This window comes from Scylla paramamosain, chromosome 7, assembly GCF_035594125.1.
Source record: "Scylla paramamosain isolate STU-SP2022 chromosome 7, ASM3559412v1, whole genome shotgun sequence".
Lineage (NCBI taxonomy): Eukaryota > Metazoa > Arthropoda > Malacostraca > Decapoda > Portunidae > Scylla > Scylla paramamosain.
The window spans coordinates 13,447,501-13,462,948 of record NC_087157.1 but is presented as its reverse complement, the minus strand read 5'-3'; the positions used below and the strand labels follow the sequence as shown (position 1 = coordinate 13,462,948).

The 15,448-nt window shown below is 36.9% G+C and overlaps 2 protein-coding genes across 4 annotated transcripts in view; both read left to right on the top strand.

Moving 5' to 3' along the window:
• The window catches only part of LOC135102097 (spermine oxidase-like), a 76,955-nt gene that overhangs the window by 36,592 nt on the left and 24,915 nt on the right, over nt 1-15,448 (top strand). The window contains exons 12-21 of one of the 3 annotated variants that reach the window (XR_010269522.1): nt 511-672; nt 892-1,135; nt 1,244-1,423; nt 1,782-1,868; nt 2,099-2,207; nt 2,929-3,096; nt 3,383-3,582; nt 3,994-4,129; nt 4,796-4,911; nt 5,566-5,604. Coding sequence is in view for 2 of the 3 variants with exons in the window: in XM_064006852.1 (XP_063862922.1) it covers nt 511-672; nt 892-1,135; nt 1,244-1,423; nt 1,782-1,868; nt 2,099-2,207; nt 2,929-3,096; nt 3,383-3,582; nt 3,994-4,129; nt 4,796-4,911; nt 5,566-5,602 (1,439 nt within the window). In the remaining variant the exon portion in view is untranslated. Of the gene's footprint in view, nt 1-510; nt 673-891; nt 1,136-1,243; nt 1,424-1,781; nt 1,869-2,098; nt 2,208-2,386; nt 2,431-2,928; nt 3,097-3,382; nt 3,583-3,993; nt 4,130-4,795; nt 4,912-5,565; nt 12,233-15,448 lie in introns of those variants that run through there. The other 2 variants (XM_064006852.1, XM_064006853.1) reach the window with 2 other exon arrangements.
• LOC135102093 (formin-J-like) overlaps nt 13,163-15,448 on the top strand; it is a 241,224-nt gene continuing 238,938 nt past the window's right edge. The window contains exon 1 of the mRNA XM_064006836.1: nt 13,163-13,398. The gene's annotated coding sequence lies outside the window, so the exon portion shown is untranslated. The remainder of the gene's footprint in view (nt 13,399-15,448) is intronic.

Sequence of the window (15,448 nt, the reverse complement as noted above, 5' to 3'; positions counted from 1 at the left end):
ACTGACTCTTCAGCTCCTTTCTCATCACTGCAATATTGCATCTCTTGCTATTTTCTACTGCTATTTTCATGCTAACTGCTCTTCTGATCTTGTTAAATGGATGCCTCACCTCCTGTGGCCTTGTTGCATAAGACTTTTTACTTTCTTCTACTCCTTGTTCTGTCTATCTCTCTAATGCAAGAGTTAATCAGTATTCTCAGTCATTCATCCCTTTCTCTGGTAAACTCGGGAACTCCCTGCCTGGTTTTGTATTTTCTCCTATGACTTGAAACCTTTCAAAAGGAATGTTTCAAGGCACTTCTCTGTCTTTCAAGAGGGATGTTTCAAGGCACTTCTCTGTTATTTGATTTTTCTATTTGGAATCTCTTTGGGAAATGGCACTCAAGTGGGCCTTTTTTTCTCTCTCTCATATTTTTGTTGCCCTTGGCCAGTGGCCTTCTTACATAAAAAAAAGTAGGTAACCACATTTTATATGCCACTGTGAATGAAAAAATATGTTATGATCAACAGCAAGTGATCGCATTGGAGGGCGGATACTCACAGTAACAGGGCCGGAGGGAGTCACACTGGAGCTGGGAGCTCAGTGGATACATGGTCAAACTGGAAATATGTTGTATCAGTTTGCAAAATCAAGAAATCTTCTGCACCATCATCTCTCAGTTGATGGTGAAGGTAAATGCTTATATATGCACCATTCCTGTTGTCAGGTCCTATGAGATATGAATATGTTTGCTCATCATTCCCACGTGCAAGTCATTTTCCTCATAAATCTTTCCTTAGTAAAGCTCTAAAAAAAGATTATTGAAGTATTTTGTATTACATACTTATACATCATTATTTTTATTACATTGATATTAATATAACATTGTAATGATAGCTATTTTTCCTCAGGTATTTATCTGATGGAAGGTGGAAAAAAAATTGATGAAGGAATTGTAAAGGAAGTGTTTGAGATAACACAAGAAGCAGACAGAGAGTGTAGTAAATTGATACACAGGAAGAATAACACAACCTCAACACCACCTTCTGTTGGCCATGTATTCAGAAAACTGTTTTTTGACTATTTGGGAAAATGTAATAGTGACTCACCAGAGACAAGAAGAATCAAGGAAGCACTATTTTCGTGGGCATTAAGGTTAGTCCTTCATTCAAATCTGCTGCACATGACAGTTATGCATCAAATTTATGTTGGAGGAATTCAAGAAATTTCTTTCTTGTTACTGTTATTGTTCATACATTTCAGGTGGTACAGTATAGACAATGCCTGTGACTCCCTCCATCAGATGTCCTCCATTTGTTGGGGCTCCTTCATTTTCTGTGATGGGGATGATAATATGAATCCTAAGAATGGTTACCTCTCCATACTGGAGGCTCTCCTAGCAGAGGCTGATGCTGATGTAAAACTTAACAGTGAAGTTGAATGGTAATTATTTAATTGAGAAGTGTTTAGAATATGGAGCTCTAGCAGAAAGAAAATTCAAATTGTATGTACATGTCCTTTTGACAATAAAGTTTACATCTATCTTTATCTATCTATCTGTTTATGATGAGCATTTACAGTCCTCATTAGCCCACTGCTGAAAGTAGGCTGATTCTTAAGATTCTGTTGATACATATTATAAACAAGGAAAGGAATCTGTAACATGCACCTGCTGCCTCTTTTCACTCAAAATCTCAGCGGTTAAAGTAAATTATGAATGCTGTTTCTTGTTGAGGTATATTTGGCTCAATTCCTGAGTTATTAGATAGTTCATTTATTTATATATTTATTTATTTTTTAGTATTAAGTATGCATCTGAAGTGATGGCAAGCAGAACTTCTTTCCTGCGGCCTGATGGTGTGACCTTCCCCATCATTATTCGTTGCAGGCAAGTGAGCTTAAAGATCACTAAAGGCAGTTAGCTCATACTTATTGTCACTCATCTTATATCATGTTTTCTTCACTTGTATTTTGTCTCCATAATCACCTGGTAATAATTTCTATTGCCTCAGTGTTTGTCACCATGTTCATTGGAATATAGATAGATGTATGTCTTCTAACATCATAGACTTTGATATTTAAACTGGTTTATATTTTTAACACCATGACATTTTACAGAGATGGGAAAGAATATGAAGCTCAGCATGTTATGGTAACACCTTCCATAGGATATCTGAAGAAGAATTTGAATATATTTTCACCCCCTCTCCCCACAAGACTTCAAAATGTAAGCTGGAAAAATTATTAACTGTCCCATGCCAGTTTTCCACGCTTATTTGTTTTTACCATTGTGCTTTTGATTGTACTATTTCCACAGAAAATTTATGAAAATTGACTTCAAGGCATCCAGCCTTATTTGTCTTATTATATTTTCAATATTTTCACCTGTTGGGCTTTGATGCTGAGATTGCTGAGTGTACTGTGCTGCTGATCCTGATGCATTGTGGGGGGTGAGCATACAAGACTAAGGTTTATGTGTGAGGGAATGCTTATTAATATTTTGTAAATATATGCATGTATACTTGGCTCTCCCCAAGTATGTTGAACTGGTATGTAAAGGGAGTGAAGTGCCAGAGATAGATAGACAACACAATAGAACCTTATACCCATTAGAAATTTTAGACTACACAACAGAACCTTATACCCATTAGAAATTTTATTGTGTAGAGAAGGATACACAGAAAGTTAAGATTTGTTATCACCCACCACTTACAGTTGCCACCACTGGTCTTGGTCAGTAACGTGTTTTTGCTGGATGTTCCTCACATTTTCATGACTGTTGTATTTAGCAAATTTCCACTGCTTATTATCAACTTCCACCACTTACAGAGACCATAGCTTATTAAATGTGAAACTTATTCAGTAAGCTTTAAGGATTCATTATATCCACCATTCTCTTTACTGAAGTTCATTATATTGTGTGTTTACTGATTATTCTCATCTTATAGGCCATCATGTCCAGAGGCTTTGGTACCTTGGGTAAGATCTTCCTTGAGTATGAAGATGCATGGTGGTGGGAAGGTTGTGAGGGAATACAGTTGGTGTGGACAAAAGACATTGCTGACTCTGAGCACACAACATCTGCTGCTGATTCTGTTGATAGAAAGCAGCAGCAAGTAAGTGATTATATTATCTTCTTAGTTCTTGAAAAATATATGGGTGATTTGGAATATATCTGGATTTTTTTTTTTTTCTTCATCAGTTTACGGCCAAAATTATGAACTTAAAAGTGTCAACCAGACTGGATCAAACAATGAACTTTCTTGATAAATGAAAACTATAATACAATTAGATTTAATTTTTGCAACACAATGCACATTGCAATCAGTGAGTTATATGTTTATCATGCATGTCATACAACTTCCATTGATGACTGAATTTCTTTATTTTTCTTCATGACAGACAAGTGACTGGTGGGTGAAGGGCATCTCAGGCTTTGATCCAGTGTTTAACCACAAAGCTGTGCTTTGTGGCTGGATAGGAGGGCGTGAGGCAGAGCACATGGAAACTCTTAGTGAAGCAGAAATTGGTCAAGCCTGCACCAGAGTGCTTCGGTTATTCCTGGGCCAACAGGACATACCATTTCCCAAGAGAGTTTACAAGTAATTAGTAATGCTCTTGGCTAGAAACTTTGAGAGGCATTTGGAAGGGAACAGTTTTAACACATCCAGCCATGACATTAATTCTTGTTATTTGGGCTTGTTTTGTCCATAATCATCTCATTGCCTACCAGCCATCCTCTTTTGAGGGAGATGGCTTCTGCCCTTTGGAACCTGACCACAGCCATTCCCTTGAGAGAACTCTCCAGAGCAAGCATCAAATATACCTAGATAGATACATAGATGCATACATATCTTCAGTTAGTGTTTTAAACTATCTCTGATTTACTGTACTTAATTGAATTTAATTAAAAATTTAGAAAAGGTAATTGTAACCATGACATGACTCAAATTACATACAGAGTAACCAGTTTTTTCTAATTTTGCATTTTCTGTAACTTTTTTTTTTTCCAGATCACAGTGGGCAACCAATCACCTGTTTGAAGGCTCATACAGCTACCATGACAGTAGCTGTAACTGCTGGTCAGGAAAAAAATATGAAAGCTACCTTGACACTCCTGTTTTAGCAACTGATGGTAATGGAAATAAGGCAAGTGACTTTTTTTATTTTTTTTTCTTGTTATTTTTAATGCTAAGACATTATAAGCTGTATCTGGTAGTTTCTCTTGAAAGTTGGATTGTAAGAAAAATATAGTGCTTGCTATATGTTGCAGAGAGATAACTATCTCTGATTTACTGTACTTGAATTTAATCAACAATTTAGAAAAGATAATTGCAACCATGACATGACTATGAAAGAAATACATAAAGAGATGTAATCTGTTTATGACTCAATAATAGAAAGCAAATTCTTGTTTCTGCATTTTTTTATTTTTTTAGGGGGCTCTGGATAATTATGTTTCACAGTGACTCTGTGTTGTGGCATCCTTGACTCACAACTGAACACACAATTTTTTTAATATAGGTTATGCAGGAACAAATTTGGTTTCTCCCTTATTGTGCTGAAGCAGTGAATAAGCTTGGGGTTGTTACCTTGCAATCTGGCTGAAGTGGAAGGCTGGCAATCCTTCTCTCCCTGTGTGTGTGTGCGTGTTTGTGTGTAGGAAATGGTCAGTGACACATTTCAAGAGATAAAGTGAGGAAAAAATGTCCCAGTTTACCCACTGTTATCAATGATCGACTTACAACCCCACATGCATGGTAGAATATACTGTAGCTCAATAGTCAGGTTTTTCAATATTCTAAATATTTTCAGATTCCATTGTTGGTGCTGGCTGGGGAGGCTATCAGTGTTCAGCAGTACTCCACTGTCCATGGTGCTCTCCAGAGTGGCATAGAACAGGCAGCTCACTTTGTCACTGCCCAGAAAAGGTATGCTGGCATTATTTAATTAATTTCAGTGTATATATACTTTTGCCACTCCTAACATAAGTTGTATTAGGAGTACAAGCCTTCTCTGCCCCGCACCACTCTATTTATAAAAAATTTTGACAACCATCCCTGTATTTTTTTCATTAACACCTCCAGGTTCTTTTCTCTTTATTTTCCTTGTGGAAACTTATCACAGCTCTCAGTAGTACTGCAAATATATTTGTACATGCCAAACTGTTGTCCAATAATGTTGATTGGCCATACTTGTGAAAAATCAGTGCCAATAATTAGATAAGATGAGATATTTTCCTTTGTACCCACTTCAGAAATAGAAGTGGCATCTACCCATCAGGAATGTCACTTGAGACTTGGAAGATAAATGTTTTATCAAATGTTGTGTGATTGAATTGGTGGTGTTTTTACCTTCCTTGGTTCATATGTGTGGATTCCTTTACTTAGTGCTGTGCTGGAAGTTAGGTTTGCTGAATTGATATTACTGAATACAAAAGAGAAGGCATTGTAGGCAGCTTACAGTGATTTATGCATAAAATGATTGCTGAACTAACTGGATCATATCTGATCAGTTTTCCTTATTATTACAATACAAATATGAATACAACTCACATTCTGAATATTATTTTTTCTGTTTTACAGTCTTGGTGCAAACAGAAAACTTTGGAGTAAGATTTAAGGGTGAGTCATAGATTTATATGGATTTGGTAACATTGATTAGCATGTGAATACATTGGCTTTGTATTCTCATATATGACAATAGATATGCTGTATTCTATGGAAATATGGCAACATTTATGAATTATGAAAAAAATTCAATGCACAAATTTTATTCCGTATTTAAGAAAGAATGCATAGTTGATTTTATGTATGTAATTATATATATATATATATATATATATATATATATATATATATATATATATATATATATATATATATATGTATTTACCTAGTTGTATTTACCTAGTTGTATAATACAGGGTCCGAGCCAAAGCTCAATTAGTCCTGTCTCCATACCCGAATTTGTCCAATTTCTCTTTAAACATGTGCACACTCTTTGCCGCAACTACCTCTTCTTTTAAGTTATTCCATATTTCAACCGTTCAATGCGGAAAGCTGTATTTCTTAATGTATCCCAAACAATGACTTCTTTAATTTCTTCATATGTCCCCTTGTACGTCTATCTCCTTCCTCCACTTTTACAACTAGGTCATCTCTGTCTATCTTCTCCATGCCATTTACTAATTTGAACATTGTTATCAGGTCTCCTCTTTCCCTTCTTTCTTGCAGTGTTGGTAATCCAATTTCTTCCAGTCTTTCCTCGTAACTTAGGTCTTCCAATTCAGGTATCATTTTCGTAGCTGTTCTTTGTATTCTTTCCAATTTCCTTATATCTTTCTTTTTGTGTGGAGACCATACCACTGCTGCGTATTCCAGTTTGGGACGTATCATGTGTGTTATGATTTTCTTCATCATTTCTTTGTCTAGGTAATTAAATGCCACCCTGATATTTGCTAGCAAATTATATGTAGAGCCAAATATTCCATTGATGTGTTTTTCTGGTGAAAGCGTGTCTTGAATTATTACTCCCAAGTCTTTTTCTTCTTTGCTCTTTGGTATTGTGATACCTCCCATCTTATACTCCCATGAAGGTCTCCTTTTACTTCTTCCCATCTCCATTACATGGCACTTCTTTATATTGAATTCTAATTTCCATCGTTTACTCCATTCATAAATTCTATCAATGTGTGTGTGTGTGTGTGTGTGTGTGTGTGTGTGTGTGTGTGTGTGTGTGTGTGTGTGTGTGTGTGGGCTAAAAAAGTGGCTGTGATTGACAGAACCCTTGTGATTTAGACATATTGTGTGTTGTGAATTGTTTTTTTTTGTTTTTTCATTTTGATAATATGTCTGAGTTTGAATAGGTAATTATTATTTAGAATGAAAGATTAAAATTTAGATTTGGTTTTCTCATAAGAGTTGTTACAGTGGCATAATATAGATGCTGTCCTACCATTCAGTACACTGTTGCTGCAGTCACTCTGTAGGTGGTTATAGTTTTATAGGATAGTAAGCAGGACAGTGTAACCCAGCTGTTGTTGGGAGTGATGAAATCTGAGGTGTAAGTTTGATATATTTGCAAGTTAAGGGTGCACTTTTGTGTGTGTGTGTGTCTGTGTGTGTATTTACCTAGTTGTATTTACCTAGTTGTAAATTACAGGGCCTGAGCTACGCTTGTGTGGTCCTGTCCTCATATCTATACTTGTCCAGTTTTTCCTAAAAGTTGTGCATGCTCATTGCCAATACTACATCCTCACTTAGCTTGTTCCAAACTTCTATATATCTCTGTGGGAATCTGTATTTCTTTATGTTCCTCAAGCATCTTCTTTTTCTTAGTTTTTTGCTGTGCCTTCATGTGTAATTGGTATTTCCTACTTCTCTTAGCACCAGTTTCTCATTATCTACTTCTTCCATTCTATTCCATAATTTATAAATTAGTATTAAATCTCCCATTTCTCTTTTTTGTTCCAATGTTGACAGCTTAATTTCGTTTAATCTTGCTTCAAATGCTAATTCTTCCAGTTCAGAAACCATTTTCATTGCCATCCATTGTATCCTTTCTAGTTTTTTTTCACATGTTTCTTATGTGAAGATCACACTGATTCAGCATATTCCAGCTTTGGTCTAATCATAGTGGTAATTATCTTTCTCACCATATCTTTATCCATGTAGTGGAATGCTTTTCCATTATTTCTCACCATTCTTTATTTATTTCTGAATATCCTTTTTACATGCTTCTCCGACTGTTGACTATCCTGTATTACCACTTCTAGATCTTTCTCTTCTTGTACTTTTATTTCTTCATATCCCATTTTATATGTCCATTTTGGTCTCTTCACTTTTTCCCATTTCCATTGCATGACATTTTTTCACATTAAATTTCATCTCCCATTTCTTACTCCAGTTCCAGATTTTGTTCAGATTTTGTTCACAGTCTTTGTTGTTTGTAATATATCTGTAATTTTGCATTGTCTGCAAACAAGCTCATGTAACTCTTTACTCCTTCAGGCATATCATTTATGTAGATCAGGTAAAGTATTGGCACCAGCACTGATCCTTGTGGTACTCCACTATCTACTTTTCTCCATTTTGATTTTGCATTTTTTCTATTGATGACATTTCTCTTCCCTTTAAGTAACTTTTCATCCAGGTTTTAATTTTCCATTTAATTCTCCTATATTTTCTAACTTCCATAATAGCCTGTTGTGGGGAACTTTGTTGGAAGGTTTTTTTTTTTTCTTTATTTTTTCTTTATTTATTTATTTTTTTTTTTAGATCTAAATACACACAGTCTACGCATCCATCTCTCTTTTGCATTATATCAGTCACTCTTGAATAAAAGCTCATGAAACTGAGAAAGGTTAGGGCACACGGGATAGATGGGAAGGTGTTAGGCTGGATAGGGTCATGGTTTAGAGACAGGCGACAAAATGTTGTAATAAATGGCTTGAAATCTGAGTGGGGTCATGTAATTAGTGGGGTGCCACAGGGATCAGTATTAGGGCCATTGTTATTTCTAATATATATCAATGACTTAGATAGTGGAATTAGTAGTGATGTTAGTAAATTTGTGGATGACACAAAGATAGGTAGATTAATTAGGTCAGAATCAGATGCCATTGCCTTGCAGGCAGATTTAGATAGGATGAATGAATGGATGGACAGATGGCAAATGCAATTTAATATCAATAAATACAAAGTACTAGAAAGATTTAGGAGTTAGAATTAGCTCTGAACTCCATCTAGGAAAACAATGCATAGAGGCCAGAAACAGGGATTAATTTTTAGGAGTGTTAAAAGTAGAAGGCCAGAAGTAATATTAAAGTTATACTTGGCGCTGGTCAGACCTCATCTAGACTACGCTGTGCAGTTGTGGTCCCCACATTACAGGAAAGATATAGGTCTATTAGAATCAGTACAGAGGAGAATGATTAAAAGGATACAGGGGATGAGGAGTATTCCTTACGAGGCGAGATTGAAGTTGTTAAATTTACATTCTTTAGAGAGACGTAGGTTAAGAGGGGACCTGATAGAAGTCTTTAAGTGGTATAAGGGTTATAACAAGGGGGATGTAAGCAAGATTCTTAGGATCAGCAACCACGGTAGAACAAGAAATAATGGGTTCAAGCTTGAAAAAATTAGGTTCAGGAAGGAGATAGGAAAAAACTGGCACTCAAATATAGTGGTAGATGAGTGGAACGGACTCAGTAATCATGTTGTTAGTGCTAGGACATTAGAGAGCTTTAAGAGAAGATTAGACGGGTTTATGGATGGGGATTATAGATGGAAATAGGTAGGTATATTTCATACAGGGATTGCAACGTGTAAGCCTGGTAGCTTCTTGCAGCTTCCCTTATTTCTTATGTTCTTATGTTCTTATGATCACTTCTATCTAAAACCATGCGTTTTTTTCTGTTATTATATCATGTTTTTCAAGGAATTCTGTTCCCTGCTTCTTTACCACTTTTATGCAGATCATATATACTATGCTAGTCATTGATACTGGTCTATAGTTTTGTGGCTCTTCTTTCTTTCCACTTTTATAAATTGGCCCGGCATCTGCTCCCTTCCATTCCTTAAGCACTCTTCCATTTGATAGAGCACTTAATTATGTCAATTAACTGCTTCCTGCACTCTTTTAAAATGATTCTCCATCTGGTCTTGTTGCTTTTCTCTTTTCCAGTTCCTTCATCATTTTATAAATTTCTTTAATTACTATAATTTCCCACGTTTGCTTTTTTGTCTTTTTGTCTTGTGGTTGTTTAAATTCTAATTCTTCTGTGAAAACTTGTTAGAACTTTTTGTTTAGGAATTCACTTATGTCTTTTGGGTCTTCATATGTTTCATTTCCATCCTTCAACCTTTCTAATTTTTCTTTTAATTCAATTTTTCCATTAATGAATCTATAGAGCAGCTTTGGTTCATTCTTGCACTTTGCAGCTATATCCTTTTCATATCCTTTCTCTTCCTCTCTCCTTACTTTTCACATATTAATTTCTTGCTATCTTAAAGTCTTCTTTATTTTTTTGGTTTCGATTTCTTTTCATTCTTACCCATGCTTCGTCTCTTTTTTTTTCTTTGCTTTTTGCACATCTTGCATTGAACCACATCTGTTTTCTTCTTTTTTTTAGGTTTGTATAATGGGATATATTTATTCACTCCAGTCTCATATATTTCCATTAAAATGTCATACTTATCTTACACATCATTTGCTCTTTTCAGTTTTTTCCAATCTATTTCTTCATAAAATTTCTTAAGATCATCTTTATTAGCTTTTCCATAGTTTTTCCTGTTTTCTTTGTATGATTCATCCTCTTAACTGACATCATTATTGGTCTCTATTTCTATCATTAGATGGCCACTTTTTCCCATGGGGCATATGTATCTTAATTCTTTAGTTAGGTCCATTCCATACATTAGTATTAGGTCTAGTCTTGCAGGTTCATCATCTCCCCTATATTTTGTATTTTCAAGTCACCCATTCCATCTTTATGTTTTCCATAGTCAGCTTCAGAAACCTTCCTCCCCATGCGGTCTCATTTCCTCCTGCTTCAACTGTTTCCCAGCTTACTTCTTTGCAGTTGGTCACCAACGAATAATACTCTTTTATTACTTTTGATTAGTTTGCTCAAACACTGAATGGTATCTTCTATTACTTTCTTATATTCTTCCTTGTTCTAAGAATTTGTTTTGGGTGGTACATTATTATTGTTATTACTGTCAGTATTTCTCCATTATTATCCTCCAAGTTAACTCTCACTATTTCTGCCTTTCCTTCCTCATATTTCACTATTTTTATCCTCAACTCTTTTCTTGTCATTATCATTACATCTTCACCTCGTGAAGTCGTTGTTAATGACTATCTTTTCTTTTAGCTTTGTTTCCATTAAACACACCACCTTCAGATTTTTTCTTTTAAATAGTCTTGTAATTCCAGTTTTTTGTGTATCAATCTGTCTATGTTGGTATACCTCACATCCAGTCCTTCATTTTTACTATTTTTCCTTATTTTATTTTCATTTATTTCTTTACTTTTATGTACCATTTCTTCACTCTGTCTCCAAAACTCTCCAAAAAAATCTTGTTTTTTCTTCAGTTCTTGAATATTTTTTTCTCATTTGCCTCTTCATACACTTCTTTAATTTTTTTTTCCTGTTTTTCTTTGTTTCCATTCTTCTTAATGTGTATATCCTTGTTATCTTCCATTTCTCTTAGTTTGGATGTTCTTTATAGTATCTTTTCTGTTGCTTGTTGTGATTTTAGTTTTATTTTCATAGATCTTGTTTTGCCTTCTAGATAAGGCCTCAGTCTAACAACTTCTTCCACTTCTTCTGTGAATTTAGTGTTATCTTCATGTGTGTGTGTGTGTGTGTGTGTGTGTGTGTGTGTGTGTGTGTGTGTGTGTGTGTGTGTGTAAGATGCCTTTTCTCAGGTAACCATCTTCATGAAGGATGTTAGTCAGATTTACAGATAAATAGACAATTACAAACAATTAATGTAAGAAATGATATTTGCAACTCTCATTTGCTGGAATACTGGGAAATAATAGAATTTTCTCTTGAAGAAGCTTACACCAGATTTCCCACATACAGCTTGAGAGCAAATGCCACACTTCACACAGAAAAACATTGCACTACATTCAACAGGGTAGCAATAAAAATTGCTAACCCTTTGATTGCTATGTTTTTTTCTTAAGCTTAATGAGATGTTGGGGTGCAAGTGAAGAGTGTAATTTTGAAAGATGCGCCCAACAGCAACAAGAGTGGTTTATGTGAGTTACATTTTCCTCAATAAAATTGTTTAGGGCCACTCAGTTAAGAAGTAACACATGTGTATTAGCAGTTAAAGGGTCAAGACACTTACATTTACCAATATGTAAAGATGTGAATGATGTAAAACTGAGCAACATGGGCATGTGCTCACAGATGCAACTGGCCTCTGTAAATTATGGACTGTTATTTCATTATGAAATAAGTGGTGTTTTGTCAACTGATTTTCTGAATGAGGATGTTGTCCTCTTACATTAAGGGTGAGGTGATGTCCCTTCGCAGAAAGGTGACAGTGTGCCTGCCCAGTTTGGCTTTTGTGTGGGTTGTATTTTTTTCAGGGGGATACCATATGTTTAATTTTTATGTGTGGCCACCTTATCTGTGATTGTAACTAAATAAACTCTCTCTCTCTCTCTCTCTCTCTCTCTCTCTCTCTCTCTCTCTCTCTCTCTCTCTCTCTCTCTCTCTCTCTCTCTCTCTCTCTCTCTCTCTCTGCTGGTGATAACTAATGCCATATATATATATATATATATATATATATATATATATATATATATATATATATATATATATATATATATATATATATATATATATACACCACATTTTATTTTGACAGCTACTTTCTTCGTGTAAATTTCATTCAGCTTCATTACTTTATTATAAGTTTGAAATTTCCATTATGTTAGATGATAATGTTGAAGGTTGTCATGAAAATAAATAAGTAAACAAAGTAACGAAATTTTTATATGAATTTTACTGACATGAAAATCTATTAAAAAGAGCATGATTAAGGAAAAATATTGCCGGCTACTCTTCCATACCACTTTTCTTTTATATATCTGCATTTATTTCACAAGTCTTACTTGTGGCACTAAATGACAACTAATACAGTTTTGATAAGTTGTTTTCTTACTACAGTTACTCAGAGAAAGGCAGAAAATAGTTCTGAAGATGGATATGAAGAAAAATGCGTAAAGGTGATGTTCAGTAATGTTCAGGGTGACGAGATGTTTTGCTGGTAGGGAAGAGAGGGTAAACCTCATAGAATGATAGAGAGCGTAGGGAGGCTTTTATCTTGCTGTGAAATAATGGAGACATAACAGCAATTAATTATCTCCTAAATATATGGTTTTACACGGCGGCGAAACATAAACGAGTTCACATGTGAATGAGTTTCTATTGGCCGCCGGCAGGTGGCATCCCAAACGCTGTTCGCTTACGGTCCCTCTTCTCTCAACCTAACACTATTATTCGAAAACATAGTGTTTTGGTATCATGTGTGTGAACTACTAAGATCACATGATTAAGCTGAAATTAAATTTTGAAGACCCTTTTCGTCTGCACACATGTGGGCCACGAACACACGAAGCCCAGAGAGCGAGTTAAGTTTGGTTTTCAGTCTCCCGTGACCAGCCGCGGAGGGAGGTACGCCGCGCGTTCACACACTGTGTTGAAACAAATACCGTTTACTAACTTTTCTTCAGACTGCAGAGGACGTGTGTGGTTGCAGTTTGTTATAGTGAGTGCGAGGCACTGGTTTGGGATTGAAGACAGTGTATGGAACGGCAACAAAGGTCGGAGTAAGGAGTGAGGAGAGGTGGGCGGCTGCCGCTACTCACTTGGAAATCACCAACTCAACCAGGTGCGTTTCTCTCTCTCTCTCTCTCTCTCTCTCTTGGCGCGGCACATCCCAGGGCATGAGCCACCTGGTGCGTGGATCGCGTAGCAGCCTGTGTGTTGTGTAGACCAGGGCGAGGGTGCGGTGTGTTCCCTCACTCGGGCCCTGTTGATGGTGGTGGTGCAGGCGTTCATCCCTTGAGGCCCGTGTGTGTGTGTGTTGTGTAGAGCGGGCCGCCCACACGCAAGTGCTGCCTCCCCGCCACCACCAGTACCCTGCATAGGCAATGTTTGTGTTTGCCATCACCACGCGCCTGGCCCATTGCTTGATATATGTGGCTCCATAGTGTGTTGTCCTGGCGGCGGCCAACCCAGGCACTTACATGTGCAAGAGAGAAGGAATAAGGGCAGGGAGGAGACGCAATAATACACCAGGCTTTGGAATATGCATTTTATGCACGTCAGTCCTACATGACAAATTACTAAACATTATATTATCATACACACCAAAGTTCAGGGAAAGTGTCGTGCTTGAGGGAGGGTTCATTGGCAGTGTATCCAGGCTTTTGGCGCGAAGTGGAAGAGGAGGAAGAGTAAACTTGTTTAACAGATGGGTCGGCTAATAGGGACCGGTAGAAAATTATTTATGTGGACATCATTTAATCAGTGCATTACTTATTATTAATCACTTGCAGTTTGATCTACATGCAGAATATCATACAGTATTTTTACTTTCTGGTGAAGTGGTTTGGATCAAGACTTTCTCGTCTATTTCAAGTGTTCCCCCCCAAAAAAAAAAAAAAAATAATAATAATCAAGATTTATCCACGCGAAAACAAGAACGAATGAAAACAAAAAACTTCCCAACTTAACCTTTCTCGGAAGTTGGAGTCACCAGAAGTTGCAGGTAACACCTCAGCTCGGCTCTCTACGGCGCTACACTCCTAGATCAGCTTTGGCAATGAGCGATCTCAGTATCGCCAGGATGATGCACCGCCACCACCGGAATGACAGGACGAACGTGCTCTAATAAGTTTGAACACAACAGTAAATGCAATGCGAATGATGCATTAAAAAGACGGCCGTAAACACTGGGACGTCGCTGAGAAAGATGTAATACTAGTGATGGAATACCTCTGCGCTTCGTGCCAGAAGCATTATGACGCCAACCTTTTTGGTAATTCACGTATTTATGCTTTCTCAGTCGTATTTATTTATTTTTTTTTCCGATGTATCTATGGAGGATAAAAAATATATATATTCTTAAATCTTTCACGTTTTGTTCGGAAGATGTGTGTGTTTTGTGCCTTTCTAATACTATTTGTTTTATAATCAACAAAATCAGTAACCACCTCATTATTCTCTGCATGTGGCATTATTATATAGTTATAATTTCCTAAGGTGGTAATGGTAGCGGTCCGGGCAGCCTGCAGTGTTATGCATGGCAAGGAAGGGAGACTGCACGGGACAGGTGGTCTCGTCAGCAGCCAGCTTCGACTCCTGTGTTGCATGTGACCTTTGCACTTTGTGGACAAGTATGTCGGGCACCATTTACACAATACCAATCTAGTGGTCACTGGAGGGTGGTTAATATTCCGGTCCTGTCTTGTTACTCTCGCAGGTTTGCTCGGATATGCATGAGTGCTTGAGAGAGAGAGAGAGAGAGAGAGAGAGAGAGAGAGAGAGAGAGAGAGAGAGAGAGAGAGAGAGTGTCACTCCCTCTGTGTGCGTGACGGCCAAGGGACTGGGGGATGGGGTTGGAGGGCGTTAGCATGACGCTCATTGTTCTGCAAGTTGCATTCTATTTATCTTATGTGGATGAGTTGGCAGTATCACTTCCTTATAATTTCTAAGTCTCCTTATTGAACACCTGTCACTGCAAGTTCGCCCGCAACCTTTCACAGACCACAAAAGTGACACAAAACTGAAGTGTGTTTTCACAGCATTTGTCAATGTATGAGAAACGTTCAGACGCAGCGAAGCGGGGTTCGATGACGGGGACTCTTGGAAAGCGTGGGTGCCAACATTAAAACTTAACGTGACATGAAAAGAGAATGGCAGAGAATGGCGTCACT